General features: G+C 54.0%; 1 protein-coding gene across 1 annotated transcript in view; it reads right to left on the bottom strand.

Annotated features, from left to right (window-relative positions):
* LOC132383386 (potassium voltage-gated channel subfamily KQT member 4-like) overlaps nucleotides 1–20,850 on the bottom strand; it is a 414,661-nt gene extending 393,811 nt beyond the window's left edge. The window contains exon 1 of the mRNA XM_059954281.1: nucleotides 20,783–20,850. Coding sequence (XP_059810264.1) covers nucleotides 20,783–20,809 — 27 coding nt within the window. The 5' untranslated portion in view covers nucleotides 20,810–20,850. The remainder of the gene's footprint in view (nucleotides 1–20,782) is intronic.
* Nucleotides 20,851–21,149: the final 299 nt, after the last annotated feature.

Here is a 21,149-nt window from a genome sequence, read left to right as displayed (position 1 = left end):
CGCCGGTGATCCCTCATGCATGTGCGAGGCGCCTGGTATAAATGTGTACGAAACGCCCGGTATACAAGTGTCGTGAGGAGTCTGTGTAGGGCCTGGTGAGTACGGTGTCACCTCTGGTGCAGGGTTCACAGTTACCGGAGAGCCTTCAGGGTAGTGGTCTGCTGCACCTGCGGGTGCCAGGTCGCGGATGGAGACCGTGTCCTCCCGCCCATCAGGTAAGACCACGTAAGCATACTGGGGGTTCGCATGGAGAAGGTGAACCCTCTCCACCAGCGGGGAGTATTTATTGCTCCTCACATGTTTCCGGAGCAGCACTGGCCCCGGGGACGTCAGCCAAACTGGTAGGGTGGTCCCAGTGACAGACTTCCTGGGAAAAGAGAATAGGCGTTCGTGAGGGGTGGCATTGGTGGACGTACATAACAGAGAGCGGATAGAGTGCAGTGCCTCAGGGAGGACCTCCTGCCATCGAGAGACCGGCAACCCTTTGGACTTAAGGGCTAAAAGTGTGGCCTTCCACACTGTGGCATTCTCCTGCTCCACCTGGCCATTACCCCGGGGATTATAACTCGTAGTCCGACTGGTAGCAATGCCCCTAGCTAGCAAGTACTGGCGCAGCTCCTCACTCATAAAGGAGGACCCTCTATCACTGTGGATATAGCAGGGATACCCGAACAGAGTGAAGAGCTGGCGCAGGGCTTTTATGACGGACGTGGCAGTGGTGTCGGGGCAGGGGATGGCAAAGGGGAACCGTGAGAACTCGTCAATAACACTGAGAAAATAGACATTGCGGTCAGTGGAGGGAAGGGGGCCCTTAAAATCAACACTCAGGCGTTCAAAAGGGCGGGTGGCCTTGACAAGTTGTGCCGTGTCAGGACAGTAGAAGTGCGGTTTGCACTCGGCACAAATTTGGCAGTCCCTGGTCATCGTCCTGATGTCCTCCAGGGAGTACGGCAGGTTCCGAGCTTTCACAAAATGGTAAAAGCGGGTGACCCCCGGATGGCAAAGTTGTGCATGAAGGGCGTACAGCTGGTCGAGCTGTGTGCTAGCACATGTTCCCCGGGATATGGCATCAGGGGGCTCATTGAGTCTGCCAGGCCGGTACAGGATATCATAGGTGTAGGTGGAGAGTTCTATCCTCCACCGCAAAATCTTATCATTTTTGATCTTGCCCCGCTGTTGGTTGCTGAACAGGAACGCAACCGAGCGCTGGTCGGTCAGCACGGTGAATCTTTTGCCAGCAAGATAGTGCCTCCAGTGCCTAACAGCCTCCACTATGGCCTGGGCTTCTTTCTCCACCGCGGAGTGCCGAATTTCAGAGCCTTGGAGGGTGCGAGAAAAGAATGCTACTGGTCTGCCTTCCTGATTAAGGGTAGCAGCCAGAGCGAAATCGGAGGCATCACACTCCACTTGGAAGGGAGCGGTCTCGTCCACTGCATGCATCGTAGCTTTGGCAATGTCCGCTTTAATGCAGTTGAAGGCCGCGCAGGCCTCAGCAGAGAGGGGAAACGAGGCAGACTTGACCAGGGGGCGAGCCTTGTCTGCGTAATGGGGGACCCATTGGGCGTAATAGGAAAAAAACCCCAGGCACCGTCTGAGGGCCTTGAGAGTGGTGGGAAGAGGGAGCTCTAACAGGGGGCGCATACGTTCGGGATCAGGCCCAATAACCCCGTTTTCCACGACATACCCAAGTATAGCAAGGCGGGTGGTACCAAAAACACACTTATCCCTGTTATAAGTAAGGTTCAGAGCTGCGGCCACTTGGAGAAACCGTTGGAGGTTGGCATCATGATCTGGCCTGTCATGACCACAGATGGTGATGTTATCCAGATAGGGAAATGTGGCCTGCAGTTGGTACTGGTCCACCATCCGGTCCATTTCCCTCTGGAAGACAGAGACACCATTCGTGACACCGAAAGGGACGCGCAGGAAGTGATAGAGCCGGCCGCCCGCCTCGAAGGCGGTGTAGGGGCGGTCCTCTGGGCAGATGGGGAGCTGGTGATAAGCGGATTTCAGATCTATTGTCGAGTACACCTTATACTGAGCAATCTGGTTGACCATATCCGCGATGCGGGGTAGGGGGTATGCGTCAAGCTGCGTAAACCTATTGATGGTTTGACTATAGTCCACCACCATCCTATTTTTCTGCCCAGTCCGAACAACAACCACCTGGGCCCTCCAAGGGCTTGTGCTCGGCTCAATGATCCCCTCCCTGAGCAGCCGCTGCACCTCCGACTGAATGAAGGCCCGGTCCCCCGCGCTGTACCTCCTGCTTTTGGTTGCCACAGGTTTACAGTCGGGGGTCAGGTTGGCGAACAGCGGTGGGGGAGGGATCTTGAGAGTGGAGAGGCTGCAAGTGTCGGTAGCGCAGCTGTTGGCCTGGTTCTGGATGGGATGTGTGTGTCCGTGTGTGTGTGTGGTCAGTAGCGGGGTATGTGAAGAAGTCCCACAAAACTGAGGATTCTTGACAGTGAGTGGTGGGAGGGGCCCGTCGTATACCATAGTCACACTTTCGAGATGGCTCTGGAAGTCCAGCCCCAATAGCACAGGTGCGCACAGATTAGGCATGACCAGCAGTTCAAAGTCCCGATATTCTGTGCCTTGCACCACCAAAGTCGCTACACAACCCGCCCGGATGTCTGCGGACTGCGACCCAGAGGCCAAATGGAACCTCCGACTCACCAGCCGCGTTGCAAGTCCGCAGCGTTGCACTGTGTCCGGGTGAATAAAACTCCCAGTGCTGCCCGTGTCAAACAGGCATCCAGTCCAGTGCCCCTCCACCTGGATGTCCATCATGGACCTTGCGAGCTGGTGTGGGGCGCTTTGGTCGAGAGTCACAGTGGCCAGAGTTGAGCCGTCGGGGTACCCGGTCAGCATTGGAGGGTCGGGGGCGGGGCGTACTGACGTCGACAAAGATGGCCGCCCACATCCCGGCATGCAAGATGGCGGCCCCCACGTTTCACCCGCAGCACTGCACTCCGCTCGAGGTTGAGACTTACAGACCTTGGCGAAGTGGCCCCGCTTTCCGCAGCTGGAGCAGGTCACCTCGCGCTGGACAGCGTCGTCGAGGATGTTTCTTTTGGCCACAGAAATAACAAAGCACGAGTTTCTTACGGGCCACAGCCATGGTCTGGGTCGGGGAGCTCGTGGAATGGCGACTGGCGGCGGCGTTGGCGAATTCGCTCCCGGGAGCCGGCGGTGGCGGGGTCTGAGGCGTCCACGAAACCGGCGGGGAATCGCGCGACTGGACAGCGTCGGCGTTATGCAAAGCAGCTTCTAGAGCGTTGGCCTTCTCTATCGCCGAGCTTAAGGTAAGATCCGAGTTCTCCAGCAGCCGCTGGCGCATGTACACTGACCTCAGTCCCGTCACAAAGGCGTCTCGCACCAGCAGCTCCGCATGCTGTTCTGCCGTGAGCGTCTTGCAGTCACAAGCTCGGACGAGTGTCTGTAGTGCTCGGAGAAACTCAGCGCACGATTCGCCAGGCCGCTGTTGCCGGGTAGCTAAGCGAAGTCTTGCGTAGACGGTGTTCACCGGCCGCAGGTACTGTCGTTTGAGGGCGTCCAGTGCCCCTTCGTAGGTCGGCAGGTCCCGGATAAAGGAGTAAACTTTGGAGGAGACCCTCGAGAGTAGGATTCTGTGCATAACGGCGGGTTCAGTCGCACGAAGCTCCGCCAAGTACGATTGGAAGCATGCAAGCCAGTGTTCAAAAGCGAGAGCTGCGTCAGGGTCTTGAGGGTCCAAATCCAACCGGTCCGGACGCAAAACGGGTTCCATGTTTTAAAACTTCCAGTCAATAAAATTGATGCACCATCAATAACTCACACTGAGACGTAGGCGAGATATCGGCTTTTATTGACAGGCAGAAGGAACCAGGAGTGAGTGTCTATCATACAAGGTCTTGGAGACTGAGGCCGAGCTTCAGGCCGCAGGTCTCCTTTATACAGGGGCCTGTGGGAGGAGCCACAGGAGCAGTCAGCAGGGGCGTGTCCCGACAGGCACATAGTTCACCACAGTGTCATTGCTGGGGGTTCGATTCTCGCTGCTGTCTGTAAGGAGTTTCTACCTTCTCCCCACGACTACGCATCCGATCGGGGTTCGATTCTCGCTGCTGTCTGTAAGGAGTTTCTACCTTCTCCTCACGACTACGCATCCGATCGGGGTTCGATTCTCGCTGCTGTCTGTAAGGAGTTTCTACCTTCTCCCCACGACCACGCATCTGATGGGGGTTCGATTCTCGCCGCTGTCTGTAAGGAGTTTCTACCTTCTCCCCACGACCACGCATCTGATGGGGGTTCGATTCTCGCTGCTGTCTGTAAGGAGTTTCTGCCTTCTCCCCACGACCACGCATCCGATCGGGGTTCGATTCTCGCTGCTGTCTGTAAGGAGTTTCTGCCTTCTCCCCACGACCACGCATCCGATCGGGGTTCGATTCTCGCTGCTGTCTGTAAGGAGTTTCTACCTTCTCCCCACGACCACGCATCCGATCGGGGTTCGATTCTCGCTGCTGTCTGTAAGGAGTTTCTACCTTCTCCCCACGACCACGCATCCGATCGGGGTTCGATTCTCGCTGCTGTCTGTAAGGAGTTTCTACCTTCTCCCCACGACCACGCATCCGATCGGGGTTCGATTCTCGCTGCTGTCTGTAAGGAGTTTCTACCTTCTCCCCACGACCACGCATCCGATCGGGGTTCGATTCTCGCTGCTGTCTGTAAGGAGTTTCTACCTTCTCCCCACGACTACGCACCCGATCGGGGTTCGATTCTCGCTGCTGTCTGTAAGGAGTTTCTACCTTCTCCCCACGACTACGCATCCGATCGGGGTTCGATTCTCGCTGCTGTCTGTAAGGAGTTTCTACCTTCTCCCCACGACCACGCATCCGATCGGGGTTCGATTCTCGCTGCTGTCTGTAAGGAGTTTCTACCTTCTCCCCACGACCACGCATCCGATCGGGGTTCGATTCTCGCTGCTGTCTGTAAGGAGTTTCTACCTTCTCCCCACGACTACGCATCCGATCGGGGTTCGATTCTCGCTGCTGTCTGTAAGGAGTTTCTACCTTCTCCCTACGACCACGCATCCGATCGGGGTTCGATTCTCGCTGCTGTCTGTAAGGAGTTTCTACCTTCTCCCCACGACCACGCACCCGATCGGGGTTCGATTCTCGCTGCTGTCTGTAAGGAGTTTCTACCTTCTCCCCACGACCACGCATCTGATCGGGGTTCGATTCTCGCTGCTGTCTGTAAGGAGTTTCTACCTTCTCCCCACGACCACGCATCTGATGGGGGTTCGATTCTCGCTGCTGTCTGTAAGGAGTTTCTACCTTCTCCCCACGACCACGCATCTGATGGGGGTTCGATTCTCGCTGCTGTCTGTAAGGAGTTTCTACCTTCTCCCCACGACCACACATCCGATCGGGGTTCGATTCTCGCCGCTGTCTGTAAGGAGTTTCTACCTTCTCCCCACGACCACGCATCCGATCGGGGTTCGATTCTCGCTGCTGTCTGTAAGGAGTTTCTACCTTCTCCCCATGACTATGCATCCGATCGGGGTTCGATTCTCGCTGCTGTCTGTAAGGAGTTTCTACCTTCTCCCCACGACCACGCATCCGATCGGGGTTCGATTCTCGCTGCTGTCTGTAAGGAGTTTCTACCTTCTCCCCATGACCACGCATCCGATCGGGGTTCGATTCTCGCTGCTGTCTGTAAGGAGTTTCTGCCTTCTCCCTACGACCACGCATCCGATCGGGGTTCGATTCTCGCTGCTGTCTGTAAGGAGTTTCTACCTTCTCCCCACGACCACGCATCTGATCGGGGTTCGATTCTCGCTGCTGACTGTAAGGAGTTTCTACCTTCTCCCCACGACTACGCATCCGATCGGGGTTCGATTCTCGCTGCTGTCTGTAAGGAGTTTCTACCTTCTCCCCACGACCACGCATCTGATCGGGGTTCGATTCTCGCTGCTGTCTGTAAGGAGTTTCTACCTTCTCCCCACGACCACGCATCTGATGGGGGTTCGATTCTCGCTGCTGTCTGTAAGGAGTTTCTACCTTCTCCCCACGACCACGCATCCGATCGGGGTTCGATTCTCGCCGCTGTCTGTAAGGAGTTTCTACCTTCTCCCCACGACCACGCATCCGATCGGGGTTCGATTCTCGCTGCTGTCTGTAAGGAGTTTCTACCTTCTCCCCACGACTACGCACCCGATCGGGGTTCGATTCTCGCTGCTGTCTGTAAGGAGTTTCTACCTTCTCCCCACGACTACGCATCCGATCGGGGTTCGATTCTCGCCGCTGTCTGTAAGGAGTTTCTACCTTCTCCCCACGACCACGCATCCGATCGGGGTTCGATTCTCGCTGCTGTCTGTAAGGAGTTTCTACCTTCTCCCCATGACTATGCATCCGATCGGGGTTCGATTCTCGCTGCTGTCTGTAAGGAGTTTCTACCTTCTCCCCACGACCACGCATCCGATCGGGGTTCGATTCTCGCTGCTGTCTGTAAGGAGTTTCTACCTTCTCCCCACGACCACGCATCTGATGGGGGTTCGATTCTCGCTGCTGTCTGTAAGGAGTTTCTACCTTCTCCCCACGACCACGCATCTGATGGGGGTTCGATTCTCGCTGCTGTCTGTAAGGAGTTTCTACCTTCTCCCCACGACCACGCATCCGATCGGGGTTCGATTCTCGCTGCTGTCTGTAAGGAGTTTCTACCTTCTCCCCACGACCACGCATCTGATGGGGGTTCGATTCTCGCTGCTGTCTGTAAGGAGTTTCTACCTTCTCCCCACGACCACGCATCTGATGGGGGTTCGATTCTCGCTGCTGTCTGTAAGGAGTTTCTACCTTCTCCCCACGACCACGCATCCGATCGGGGTTCGATTCTCGCCGCTGTCTGTAAGGAGTTTCTACCTTCTCCCCACGACCACGCATCCGATCGGAGTTCGATTCTCGCTGCTGTCTGTAAGGAGTTTCTACCTTCTCCCCATGACTATGCATCCGATCGGGGTTCGATTCTCGCTGCTGTCTGTAAGGAGTTTCTACCTTCTCCCCACGACCACGCATCCGATCGGGGTTCGATTCTCGCTGCTGTCTGTAAGGAGTTTCTACCTTCTCCCCATGACCACGCATCCGATCGGGGTTCGATTCTCGCTGCTGTCTGTAAGGAGTTTCTGCCTTCTCCCTACGACCACGCATCCGATCGGGGTTCGATTCTCGCTGCTGTCTGTAAGGAGTTTCTACCTTCTCCCCACGACTACGCATCCGATCGGGGTTCGATTCTCGCCGCTGTCTGTAAGGAGTTTCTACCTTCTCCCCACGACCACGCATCCGATCGGGGTTCGATTCTCGCTGCTGTCTGTAAGGAGTTTCTACCTTCTCCCCACGACCACGCATCCGATCGGGGTTCGATTCTCGCTGCTGTCTGTAAGGAGTTTCTACCTTCTCCCCACGACTACGCATCCGATCGGGGTTCGATTCTCGCTGCTGTCTGTAAGGAGTTTCTACCTTCTCCCCACGACCACGCATCTGATGGGGGTTCGATTCTCGCTGCTGTCTGTAAGGAGTTTCTACCTTCTCCCCACGACCACGCATCCGATCGGGGTTCGATTCTCGCTGCTGTCTGTAAGGAGTTTCTACCTTCTCCCCATGACTATGCATCTGATGGGGGTTCGATTCTCGCTGCTGTCTGTAAGGAGTTTCTACCTTCTCCCCACGACCACGCATCCGATCGGGGTTCGATTCTCGCTGCTGTCTGTAAGGAGTTTCTACCTTCTCCCCATGACTATGCATCTGATGGGGGTTCGATTCTCGCTGCTGTCTGTAAGGAGTTTCTACCTTCTCCCCACGACCACGCATCCGATCGGGGTTCGATTCTCGCTGCTGTCTGTAAGGAGTTTCTACCTTCTCCCTACGACCATGCATCCGATCGGGGTTCGATTCTCGCTGCTGTCTGTAAGGAGTTTCTACCTTCTCCCCACGACTACGCATCTGATGGGGGTTCGATTCTCGCCGCTGTCTGTAAGGAGTTTCTACCTTCTCCCCACGACCACGCATCCGATCGGGGTTCGATTCTCGCCGCTGTCTGTAAGGAGTTTCTACCTTCTCCCCACGACCACGCATCCGATCGGGGTTCGATTCTCGCTGCTGTCTGTAAGGAGTTTCTGCCTTCTCCCCACTACCACGCATCCGATCGGGGTTCGATTCTCGCTGCTGTCTGTAAGGAGTTTCTACCTTCTCCCCACGACCACGCATCCGATCGGGGTTCGATTCTCGCCGCTGTCTGTAAGGAGTTTCTACCTTCTCCCCACGACCACGCATCTGATCGGGGTTCGATTCTCGCTGCTGTCTGTAAGGAGTTTCTACCTTCTCCCCACGACCACGCGTCCGATCGGGGTTCGATTCCGCTGCTGTCTGTAAGGAGTTTCTACCTTCTCCCCATGACCACGCGTCCGATCGGGGTTCGATTCTCGCTGCTGTCTGTAAGGAGTTTCTACCTTCTCCCCACGACTACGCATCCGATCGGGGTTCGATTCTCGCTGCTGTCTGTAAGGAGTTTCTACCTTCTCCCTACGACCACGCATCCGATCGGGGTTCGATTCTCGCTGCTGTCTGTAAGGAGTTTCTACCTTCTCCCCACGACCACGCACCCGATCGGGGTTCGATTCTCGCTGCTGTCTGTAAGGAGTTTCTACCTTCTCCCCACGACCACGCATCTGATCGGGGTTCGATTCTCGCTGCTGTCTGTAAGGAGTTTCTACCTTCTCCCCACGACCACGCATCTGATGGGGGTTCGATTCTCGCTGCTGTCTGTAAGGAGTTTCTACCTTCTCCCCACGACCACGCATCTGATGGGGGTTCGATTCTCGCTGCTGTCTGTAAGGAGTTTCTACCTTCTCCCCACGACCACGCATCCGATCGGGGTTCGATTCTCGCCGCTGTCTGTAAGGAGTTTCTACCTTCTCCCCACGACCACGCATCCGATCGGGGTTCGATTCTCGCTGCTGTCTGTAAGGAGTTTCTACCTTCTCCCCATGACTATGCATCCGATCGGGGTTCGATTCTCGCTGCTGTCTGTAAGGAGTTTCTACCTTCTCCCCACGACCACGCATCCGATCGGGGTTCGATTCTCGCTGCTGTCTGTAAGGAGTTTCTACCTTCTCCCCATGACCACGCATCCGATCGGGGTTCGATTCTCGCTGCTGTCTGTAAGGAGTTTCTGCCTTCTCCCTACGACCACGCATCCGATCGGGGTTCGATTCTCGCTGCTGTCTGTAAGGAGTTTCTACCTTCTCCCCACGACCACGCATCTGATCGGGGTTCGATTCTCGCTGCTGACTGTAAGGAGTTTCTACCTTCTCCCCACGACTACGCATCCGATCGGGGTTCGATTCTCGCTGCTGTCTGTAAGGAGTTTCTACCTTCTCCCCACGACCACGCATCTGATCGGGGTTCGATTCTCGCTGCTGTCTGTAAGGAGTTTCTACCTTCTCCCCACGACCACGCATCTGATGGGGGTTCGATTCTCGCTGCTGTCTGTAAGGAGTTTCTACCTTCTCCCCACGACCACGCATCCGATCGGGGTTCGATTCTCGCCGCTGTCTGTAAGGAGTTTCTACCTTCTCCCCACGACCACGCATCCGATCGGGGTTCGATTCTCGCTGCTGTCTGTAAGGAGTTTCTACCTTCTCCCCACGACTACGCACCCGATCGGGGTTCGATTCTCGCTGCTGTCTGTAAGGAGTTTCTACCTTCTCCCCACGACTACGCATCCGATCGGGGTTCGATTCTCGCCGCTGTCTGTAAGGAGTTTCTACCTTCTCCCCACGACCACGCATCCGATCGGGGTTCGATTCTCGCTGCTGTCTGTAAGGAGTTTCTACCTTCTCCCCACGACCACGCATCTGATGGGGGTTCGATTCTCGCTGCTGTCTGTAAGGAGTTTCTACCTTCTCCCCACGACCACGCATCTGATGGGGGTTCGATTCTCGCTGCTGTCTGTAAGGAGTTTCTACCTTCTCCCCACGACCACGCATCCGATCGGGGTTCGATTCTCGCTGCTGTCTGTAAGGAGTTTCTACCTTCTCCCCACGACCACGCATCTGATGGGGGTTCGATTCTCGCTGCTGTCTGTAAGGAGTTTCTACCTTCTCCCCACGACCACGCATCTGATGGGGGTTCGATTCTCGCTGCTGTCTGTAAGGAGTTTCTACCTTCTCCCCACGACCACGCATCCGATCGGGGTTCGATTCTCGCCGCTGTCTGTAAGGAGTTTCTACCTTCTCCCCACGACCACGCATCCGATCGGAGTTCGATTCTCGCTGCTGTCTGTAAGGAGTTTCTACCTTCTCCCCATGACTATGCATCCGATCGGGGTTCGATTCTCGCTGCTGTCTGTAAGGAGTTTCTACCTTCTCCCCACGACCACGCATCCGATCGGGGTTCGATTCTCGCTGCTGTCTGTAAGGAGTTTCTACCTTCTCCCCATGACCACGCATCCGATCGGGGTTCGATTCTCGCTGCTGTCTGTAAGGAGTTTCTGCCTTCTCCCTACGACCACGCATCCGATCGGGGTTCGATTCTCGCTGCTGTCTGTAAGGAGTTTCTACCTTCTCCCCACGACTACGCATCCGATCGGGGTTCGATTCTCGCCGCTGTCTGTAAGGAGTTTCTACCTTCTCCCCACGACCACGCATCCGATCGGGGTTCGATTCTCGCTGCTGTCTGTAAGGAGTTTCTACCTTCTCCCCACGACCACGCATCCGATCGGGGTTCGATTCTCGCTGCTGTCTGTAAGGAGTTTCTACCTTCTCCCCACGACTACGCATCCGATCGGGGTTCGATTCTCGCTGCTGTCTGTAAGGAGTTTCTACCTTCTCCCCACGACCACGCATCTGATGGGGGTTCGATTCTCGCTGCTGTCTGTAAGGAGTTTCTACCTTCTCCCCACGACCACGCATCCGATCGGGGTTCGATTCTCGCTGCTGTCTGTAAGGAGTTTCTACCTTCTCCCCATGACTATGCATCTGATGGGGGTTCGATTCTCGCTGCTGTCTGTAAGGAGTTTCTACCTTCTCCCCACGACCACGCATCCGATCGGGGTTCGATTCTCGCTGCTGTCTGTAAGGAGTTTCTACCTTCTCCCCATGACTATGCATCTGATGGGGGTTCGATTCTCGCTGCTGTCTGTAAGGAGTTTCTACCTTCTCCCCACGACCACGCATCCGATCGGGGTTCGATTCTCGCTGCTGTCTGTAAGGAGTTTCTACCTTCTCCCTACGACCATGCATCCGATCGGGGTTCGATTCTCGCTGCTGTCTGTAAGGAGTTTCTACCTTCTCCCCACGACTACGCATCTGATGGGGGTTCGATTCTCGCCGCTGTCTGTAAGGAGTTTCTACCTTCTCCCCACGACCACGCATCCGATCGGGGTTCGATTCTCGCCGCTGTCTGTAAGGAGTTTCTACCTTCTCCCCACGACCACGCATCCGATCGGGGTTCGATTCTCGCTGCTGTCTGTAAGGAGTTTCTGCCTTCTCCCCACGACCACGCATCCGATCGGGGTTCGATTCTCGCTGCTGTCTGTAAGGAGTTTCTCCCTTCTCCCCACGACCACGCATCCGATCGGGGTTCGATTCTCGCCGCTGTCTGTAAGGAGTTTCTACCTTCTCCCCACGACCACGCATCTGATCGGGGTTCGATTCTCGCTGCTGTCTGTAAGGAGTTTCTACCTTCTCCCCACGACCACGCGTCCGATCGGGGTTCGATTCCGCTGCTGTCTGTAAGGAGTTTCTACCTTCTCCCCACGACCACGCGTCCGATCGGGGTTCGATTCTCGCCGCTGTCTGTAAGGAGTTTCTACCTTCTCCCCACGACCACGCATCCGATCGGGGTTCGATTCTCGCTGCTGTCTGTAAGGAGTTTCTACCTTCTCCCCATGACCACGCATCCGATCGGGGTTCGATTCTCGCTGCTGTCTGTAAGGAGTTTCTGCCTTCTCCCTACGACCACGCATCCGATCGGGGTTCGATTCTCGCTGCTGTCTGTAAGGAGTTTCTACCTTCTCCCCACGACTACGCATCCGATCGGGGTTCGATTCTCGCCGCTGTCTGTAAGGAGTTTCTACCTTCTCCCCACGACCACGCATCCGATCGGGGTTCGATTCTCGCTGCTGTCTGTAAGGAGTTTCTACCTTCTCCCCACGACCACGCATCCGATCGGGGTTCGATTCTCGCTGCTGTCTGTAAGGAGTTTCTACCTTCTCCCCACGACTACGCATCCGATCGGGGTTCGATTCTCGCTGCTGTCTGTAAGGAGTTTCTACCTTCTCCCCACGACCACGCATCTGATGGGGGTTCGATTCTCGCTGCTGTCTGTAAGGAGTTTCTACCTTCTCCCCACGACCACGCATCCGATCGGGGTTCGATTCTCGCTGCTGTCTGTAAGGAGTTTCTACCTTCTCCCCATGACTATGCATCTGATGGGGGTTCGATTCTCGCTGCTGTCTGTAAGGAGTTTCTACCTTCTCCCCACGACCACGCATCCGATCGGGGTTCGATTCTCGCTGCTGTCTGTAAGGAGTTTCTACCTTCTCCCCATGACTATGCATCTGATGGGGGTTCGATTCTCGCTGCTGTCTGTAAGGAGTTTCTACCTTCTCCCCACGACCACGCATCCGATCGGGGTTCGATTCTCGCTGCTGTCTGTAAGGAGTTTCTACCTTCTCCCTACGACCATGCATCCGATCGGGGTTCGATTCTCGCTGCTGTCTGTAAGGAGTTTCTACCTTCTCCCCACGACTACGCATCTGATGGGGGTTCGATTCTCGCCGCTGTCTGTAAGGAGTTTCTACCTTCTCCCCACGACCACGCATCCGATCGGGGTTCGATTCTCGCCGCTGTCTGTAAGGAGTTTCTACCTTCTCCCCACGACCACGCATCCGATCGGGGTTCGATTCTCGCTGCTGTCTGTAAGGAGTTTCTGCCTTCTCCCCACTACCACGCATCCGATCGGGGTTCGATTCTCGCTGCTGTCTGTAAGGAGTTTCTACCTTCTCCCCACGACCACGCATCCGATCGGGGTTCGATTCTCGCCGCTGTCTGTAAGGAGTTTCTACCTTCTCCCCACGACCACGCATCTGATCGGGGTTCGATTCTCGCTGCTGTCTGTAAGGAGTTTCTACCTTCTCCCCACGACCACGCGTCCGATCGGGGTTCGATTCCGCTGCTGTCTGTAAGGAGTTTCTACCTTCTCCCCATGACCACGCGTCCGATCGGGGTTCGATTCTCGCTGCTGTCTGTAAGGAGTTTCTACCTTCTCCCCACGACTACGCATCCGATCGGGGTTCGATTCTCGCTGCTGTCTGTAAGGAGTTTCTACCTTCTCCCTACGACCACGCATCCGATCGGGGTTCGATTCTCGCTGCTGTCTGTAAGGAGTTTCTACCTTCTCCCCACGACCACGCACCCGATCGGGGTTCGATTCTCGCTGCTGTCTGTAAGGAGTTTCTACCTTCTCCCCACGACCACGCATCTGATCGGGGTTCGATTCTCGCTGCTGTCTGTAAGGAGTTTCTACCTTCTCCCCACGACCACGCATCTGATGGGGGTTCGATTCTCGCTGCTGTCTGTAAGGAGTTTCTACCTTCTCCCCACGACCACGCATCTGATGGGGGTTCGATTCTCGCTGCTGTCTGTAAGGAGTTTCTACCTTCTCCCCACGACCACGCATCCGATCGGGGTTCGATTCTCGCCGCTGTCTGTAAGGAGTTTCTACCTTCTCCCCACGACCACGCATCCGATCGGGGTTCGATTCTCGCTGCTGTCTGTAAGGAGTTTCTACCTTCTCCCCATGACTATGCATCCGATCGGGGTTCGATTCTCGCTGCTGTCTGTAAGGAGTTTCTACCTTCTCCCCACGACCACGCATCCGATCGGGGTTCGATTCTCGCTGCTGTCTGTAAGGAGTTTCTACCTTCTCCCCATGACCACGCATCCGATCGGGGTTCGATTCTCGCTGCTGTCTGTAAGGAGTTTCTGCCTTCTCCCTACGACCACGCATCCGATCGGGGTTCGATTCTCGCTGCTGTCTGTAAGGAGTTTCTACCTTCTCCCCACGACCACGCATCTGATCGGGGTTCGATTCTCGCTGCTGACTGTAAGGAGTTTCTACCTTCTCCCCACGACTACGCATCCGATCGGGGTTCGATTCTCGCTGCTGTCTGTAAGGAGTTTCTACCTTCTCCCCACGACCACGCATCTGATCGGGGTTCGATTCTCGCTGCTGTCTGTAAGGAGTTTCTACCTTCTCCCCACGACCACGCATCTGATGGGGGTTCGATTCTCGCTGCTGTCTGTAAGGAGTTTCTACCTTCTCCCCACGACCACGCATCCGATCGGGGTTCGATTCTCGCCGCTGTCTGTAAGGAGTTTCTACCTTCTCCCCACGACCACGCATCCGATCGGGGTTCGATTCTCGCTGCTGTCTGTAAGGAGTTTCTACCTTCTCCCCACGACTACGCACCCGATCGGGGTTCGATTCTCGCTGCTGTCTGTAAGGAGTTTCTACCTTCTCCCCACGACTACGCATCCGATCGGGGTTCGATTCTCGCCGCTGTCTGTAAGGAGTTTCTACCTTCTCCCCACGACCACGCATCCGATCGGGGTTCGATTCTCGCTGCTGTCTGTAAGGAGTTTCTACCTTCTCCCCACGACCACGCATCTGATGGGGGTTCGATTCTCGCTGCTGTCTGTAAGGAGTTTCTACCTTCTCCCCACGACCACGCATCTGATGGGGGTTCGATTCTCGCTGCTGTCTGTAAGGAGTTTCTACCTTCTCCCCACGACCACGCATCCGATCGGGGTTCGATTCTCGCTGCTGTCTGTAAGGAGTTTCTACCTTCTCCCCACGACCACGCATCTGATGGGGGTTCGATTCTCGCTGCTGTCTGTAAGGAGTTTCTACCTTCTCCCCACGACCACGCATCTGATGGGGGTTCGATTCTCGCTGCTGTCTGTAAGGAGTTTCTACCTTCTCCCCACGACCACGCATCCGATCGGGGTTCGATTCTCGCCGCTGTCTGTAAGGAGTTTCTACCTTCTCCCCACGACCACGCATCCGATCGGAGTTCGATTCTCGCTGCTGTCTGTAAGGAGTTTCTACCTTCTCCCCATGACTATGCATCCGATCGGGGTTCGATTCTCGCTGCTGTCTGTAAGGAGTTTCTACCTTCTCCCCACGACCACGCATCCGATCGGGGTTCGATTCTCGCTGCTGTCTGTAAGGAGTTTCTACCTTCTCCCCATGACCACGCATCCGATCGGGGTTCGATTCTCGCTGCTGTCTGTAAGGAGTTTCTGCCTTCTCCCTACGACCACGCATCCGATCGGGGTTCGATTCTCGCTGCTGTCTGTAAGGAGTTTCTACCTTCTCCCCACGACTACGCATCCGATCGGGGTTCGATTCTCGCCGCTGTCTGTAAGGAGTTTCTACCTTCTCCCCACGACCACGCATCCGATCGGGGTTCGATTCTCGCTGCTGTCTGTAAGGAGTTTCTACCTTCTCCCCACGACCACGCATCCGATCGGGGTTCGATTCTCGCTGCTGTCTGTAAGGAGTTTCTACCTTCTCCCCACGACTACGCATCCGATCGGGGTTCGATTCTCGCTGCTGTCTGTAAGGAGTTTCTACCTTCTCCCCACGACCACGCATCTGATGGGGGTTCGATTCTCGCTGCTGTCTGTAAGGAGTTTCTACCTTCTCCCCACGACCACGCATCCGATCGGGGTTCGATTCTCGCTGCTGTCTGTAAGGAGTTTCTACCTTCTCCCCATGACTATGCATCTGATGGGGGTTCGATTCTCGCTGCTGTCTGTAAGGAGTTTCTACCTTCTCCCCACGACCACGCATCCGATCGGGGTTCGATTCTCGCTGCTGTCTGTAAGGAGTTTCTACCTTCTCCCCATGACTATGCATCTGATGGGGGTTCGATTCTCGCTGCTGTCTGTAAGGAGTTTCTACCTTCTCCCCACGACCACGCATCCGATCGGGGTTCGATTCTCGCTGCTGTCTGTAAGGAGTTTCTACCTTCTCCCTACGACCATGCATCCGATCGGGGTTCGATTCTCGCTGCTGTCTGTAAGGAGTTTCTACCTTCTCCCCACGACTACGCATCTGATGGGGGTTCGATTCTCGCCGCTGTCTGTAAGGAGTTTCTACCTTCTCCCCACGACCACGCATCCGATCGGGGTTCGATTCTCGCCGCTGTCTGTAAGGAGTTTCTACCTTCTCCCCACGACCACGCATCCGATCGGGGTTCGATTCTCGCTGCTGTCTGTAAGGAGTTTCTGCCTTCTCCCCACGACCACGCATCCGATCGGGGTTCGATTCTCGCTGCTGTCTGTAAGGAGTTTCTACCTTCTCCCCACGACCACGCATCCGATCGGGGTTCGATTCTCGCCGCTGTCTGTAAGGAGTTTCTACCTTCTCCCCACGACCACGCATCTGATCGGGGTTCGATTCTCGCTGCTGTCTGTAAGGAGTTTCTACCTTCTCCCCACGACCACGCGTCCGATCGGGGTTCGATTCCGCTGCTGTCTGTAAGGAGTTTCTACCTTCTCCCCACGACCACGCGTCCGATCGGGGTTCGATTCTCGCCGCTGTCTGTAAGGAGTTTCTACCTTCTCCCCACGACCACGCATCTGATCGGGGTTCGATTCTCGCTGCTGTCTGTAAGGAGTTTCTACCTTCACCCCACGACTATGCTGGTTTCCCAGGTGCTCCAGTTTCCTCCCTTGTTCCAAAGGCATGTGGTTAGTGTTAGTAAGTTGTGGGAATACTACGTTGGTGCTGGAAGTGAGGCAACACGGCTGAGCTGCCCGCAGCACAATCCTTGCAGATTTGGTTTGACACAAACAACACATTTTGTTGTATGTTTTGATGTTTCAATGTACATGTTACAAATAATGTTAATGTAATCAATTTGGATCAAGGCTGTGATGAGGTTTCAAGCCGAGCGGGGTTGATGAAAGTCAAACTAGATATTAGTGAGCCAGGTTATTGGTGACTAAGTGCCATCTGAAGGCTTCAATTTATTGTTGATTGATAGTAGACTGATTGGGGAGTTACTAACGGAATTACTGGACTGGGTATATCTGAGACAGTTCTCATGTTGCAGGGCAGACCAGTGGCATAGTACTGGGACATCGCAGAGGAAATGTCTGGAGTACAGGTCTTCAACTCCAGTTTCTAATTCTCTCAGATGTCCCTCATTATCATGCGGAGTGATGTTTTGGCTGGTAAACCTGGTACATCTTAGTTGCGTTTCCTGTATCTCAAGTAGGGAGAACTGACCTGTGTGTGGTATCTTGTTTGCAAACCTACACAGTTTTGGTGAGACACCTTCACTCTTATCAGATCCCCTTGCAATAAAAGTAACAGAGCATTTACCATCCCAGTTGATTGCTGAAACTGCAGACTAACTGTCAGTGATTTGCGTACAGAGATCCTCTTTGGGCACTAAGGCCTTTCAATTTTCACCATTTAAATTTCCTCTACATTTAGATAATGCCCCACGCTTTTCCACATTAGATTCCATGTCTGTGTCCCCTCAAAGCCTCTCTCTATCCAAGCCTTCCTCCCAGGTTCACATGGCAGCAGACTTGGATATATTACACTTGATCCCCTTATCCAACTCATTTACACAGATTGTGAACAACTGGCTTTTGGCCTTGATCCCTGTGGCATCCTGCTTGTCTCAGGCCATCACCAGTTTATTCATCCAACCTTGGTCTGCCAACCCACCCTGAATCTACACCAGGCTGAAATAAGGACCGTTTATTCCCCTCCACAGAGGCTGCCTGACCCGCTGAGTTTACCTGCATTTTGTGTCTGTTGAATGAAGTAAGATGTTGACTTGTGGTCAGATTTTGTACTCTACTGCAGTGGGAGAGTGTTGGTTACTGCTTCGTCACTCCTAGACAGTAAGCCCGTAGCGAGTGTCAGTGAACCCCTAGCTCCCATGTCTGAGGCTGCCTTCGCCCGTGGCCAGTGCTCTCAGTAGCTGAGGTGCATCCTTACAGCAGCTGCGCAGTGTATGTGCGAGGGGCCAGGTCTGCTGTCCCACCCCACTCCACATGAGGAACCCTCTCTGGGCTGGGCTTGGCTGTCAGTGCAACCTGCTCCCTCTTTGTAGGGCAAGAGGGTATGTGTGATAAAAGATCATACCCCCCAGGGCAGCTGCTCCGTTTTACGTGGAGCTCAGTGATCAGAGTCAGGTTAATTACCACTGACACGTGTGATGAAGTTTGTTGTTTTGCAGCAGCAGTACCATGCCCTACATAAACAATATTACTGCAAGTTTCAAAAAGAAATAGATGTAGAAAATAAATAAGTATTGCAAAAAGAAAGCAGAAAGTGGGGCAGTGAACGGTCTGTTCGGAGATCTGATGGTGGAGGGGAAGAAGCTGATCCGTGTCTTTGGGCTCTTGTACCTCCTCCCTCTTGGCAACAATGGAAAGAGTGAATGCCCTGGATGGATGGTTCCACGTGAGGGACTGGTCCAAAGGTGCAGGGGACACAGAGCAAACTGGCAAATTGGATCCAACAGAGGCTGATGGTGGAGAGTTGTGACTGGATATCTGTGGCTAGTGCTGTCCCATAAAGCTTGGTGCTGGGCCCCTCGCTGTCTGCGATGTAAGTGAATCGTTTGGGTGTGGACACAGGAGCAGGTTACATGAAGATTGTTGACAGTGCGGAACATTGTTTTCACTTACCAGGTGAAATGGACTGAGCAATGGCAGGTGGAGTTTAGCCCTGATATATGTAAGACAGTACAGTTTGGGAGGTTTGGACATATTCGTTGACTGATAGGGTCCTACAAGGTATTGAGGAGCAGAGGGATCTTGATATATAAAATCCAAAGATTCTTGAAGGTAGAAAACTGTTAGAAGGCAGATGGATTGCTGGCCTTCATTAACTGGGCATAAAAGACAAGAGCAGACAGGTTATGCTCCAACTTTACAAATCCTTGGTCACACCTCACCTGGAGAACAGTGTACAGTTCTGCTCTCAGCTTTGGGCACCGGAGAGGGTGCAGATGAAATCAGCAGGATGCAGCTGTTCGGCTATGCAGAAAGACTGGAGGGGCTGGGTCTGCTCCCCCTGGACAGAGCAGATGAAGAGGGGCATTGCTGAGGTAATAACAATATTAGGGGCACAGAGTGGAGTGAGTACAGGAAACATTTCCTGTTATCAGACACGAATACAACTAGAGGATGTAGAATAAGAGTAAAGAGTAAGACATTTAGAGGTGATCTGATGGGGATATTTTTTCACAAAATGATTGGTGAATGCACTGCCTGTAAGAGCGGTGGAAGTAGAGTTGCTGGTGGCTTTTAAGAAATATTCAGATGAGAACTTGAACTGCCCAGATACGGAACTCCCATGGACCAAATGCGGGATACGAGATTAATACAGGAAGGCTTTCCCCGTTTGGCGTGGATATAAAGGGTGGAATTAAACCTGTTGAATAGGCCTAGACAGAGTGGACATGAAGAGGATATTTCTTAAAATGGGGGGGGGGGGGGCTCAGAGTAGAATTATGTCCCTTTAGAAAAGAAATGAGGAGAATTTCTTTAGTCAGAGGGTGTGAATCTCTGGGAGACGTTGTCAAAGACGGCTGTGGAGGCCTATTCGTCGGGTGTATTTAAAGTGGAGGTTGACAGGTTCTTGATAAGTAACGATGTCAAGGGTGATGGTGAGAAGGCAGGAGAACGGGGCTGAGAGGGATAATAAATCAGCCATGATAGAATGGCAGAGCAGACTGGCTTAATTCTGCTCAGGTCTTATGCTGTTTCCTTGCTCAGATATGGGTAAAATCTCCCAGATTTAGCTTCTCAGGTTTATTGGGGACTGGTGAAGGGGGGGACCATTATTGGAAGTTTGAGAAACTGATGTTCGTGCCATCAGGTTGGAGGCTACCCAGATGGAATATAAGGTGCTGTCCCTTCAACCTGAGCGTGGCCTCATCACAACAGTAGAGGAGGCCATGGACTGACATATGGGAATGGGAAAGGGAAGTGGAATTAAAATGGGTGGCCACTGGGTGATCCCACTTCTGGTGGTCGGGAGCGTGGGTGCTCGGCGAAACGGTCTCCCAGTCTCACCGATACACAGGAGGCCACACTGGGCACAGCGTATGATCCCAACAGACTCACAGGTGAGGTTGCCTCATCTGGAAGGACTGTTTGGGACCTTGACTGGTAGTGAGGGAGGAGGTGTAGGGGCAGGTGTAGCCCTTGCAAGGATAAGTGCCAGGAGGGAGATCAATGGGGAGGGACAAATGGACAAGGGAGTCGTGTAGAGAGCAATCCCTGTGGAAAGCAGAAAGTGGTGGGGTTGGAGGGAACAGTATGTTTGGTGGTGGGATCCCATTGGAGGTGGCTGGACGCGGAGACTGGTGGGGTGGTTGGCGAGGACAAGAGGAACCCTATCCCTGGTAGGGTGGCGGGAGGATGGGGTGAGGGCAGACGTGCAATCACAGATTGGCAGCTCCTGTACCCTCCAGTCCATATTGGAACTGATTTGACAGTGGAGGAACTTTCACTCTTCCTTTACTGCCAGATTAGTTCTAATATGTTAAAAGCTAACCAGATCAAACTAATAACTATGTGTATAACCATTCAGCTTGCATACTTATCAGCTAGAACATAGAACAGCAGAACACAGTAAGGCCCTTTAGCCTACTCCACCATCTATCTAACCCACCCCTCCATTTCTCTTTCAATCCTGTGCCTTACCAGAATAAAGAGCCCGGAGCTGGCCATGTCCTGATGAGCAGGGATGGTGGAAAACACCGAGAGAACCAGACAGCTGAAGACAAGGAGGAATCTGTTGGAGACACAGAGGAGACAATCAGTGAGGTGGCAGCGATGAGCCTCAAGTGTGTCAGTGTGCACAACACCAGCCTCAGCACCAACAGCTGCAGGTGCTGGAAATCTGAAATAAAAACCTAAACTGCTGGAAACGCTCAGCAGGCCAGGCAGCATCTGTGGGAAGAGACACAGGTAACAGAATCATAACCAGGATCAGAATCACCGGTGAAATTTGCTAACTTTACGGCAGTAGTACCATGATCAATAGAGTAAAAACATTGAGTTACATTAA

The sequence above is a fragment of the Hypanus sabinus genome, chromosome 30, assembly GCF_030144855.1.
Source record: "Hypanus sabinus isolate sHypSab1 chromosome 30, sHypSab1.hap1, whole genome shotgun sequence".
Lineage (NCBI taxonomy): Eukaryota > Metazoa > Chordata > Chondrichthyes > Myliobatiformes > Dasyatidae > Hypanus > Hypanus sabinus.
Note: the sequence above shows the minus strand (reverse complement) of the source record. Positions and strands in the feature narration are given on the sequence as shown.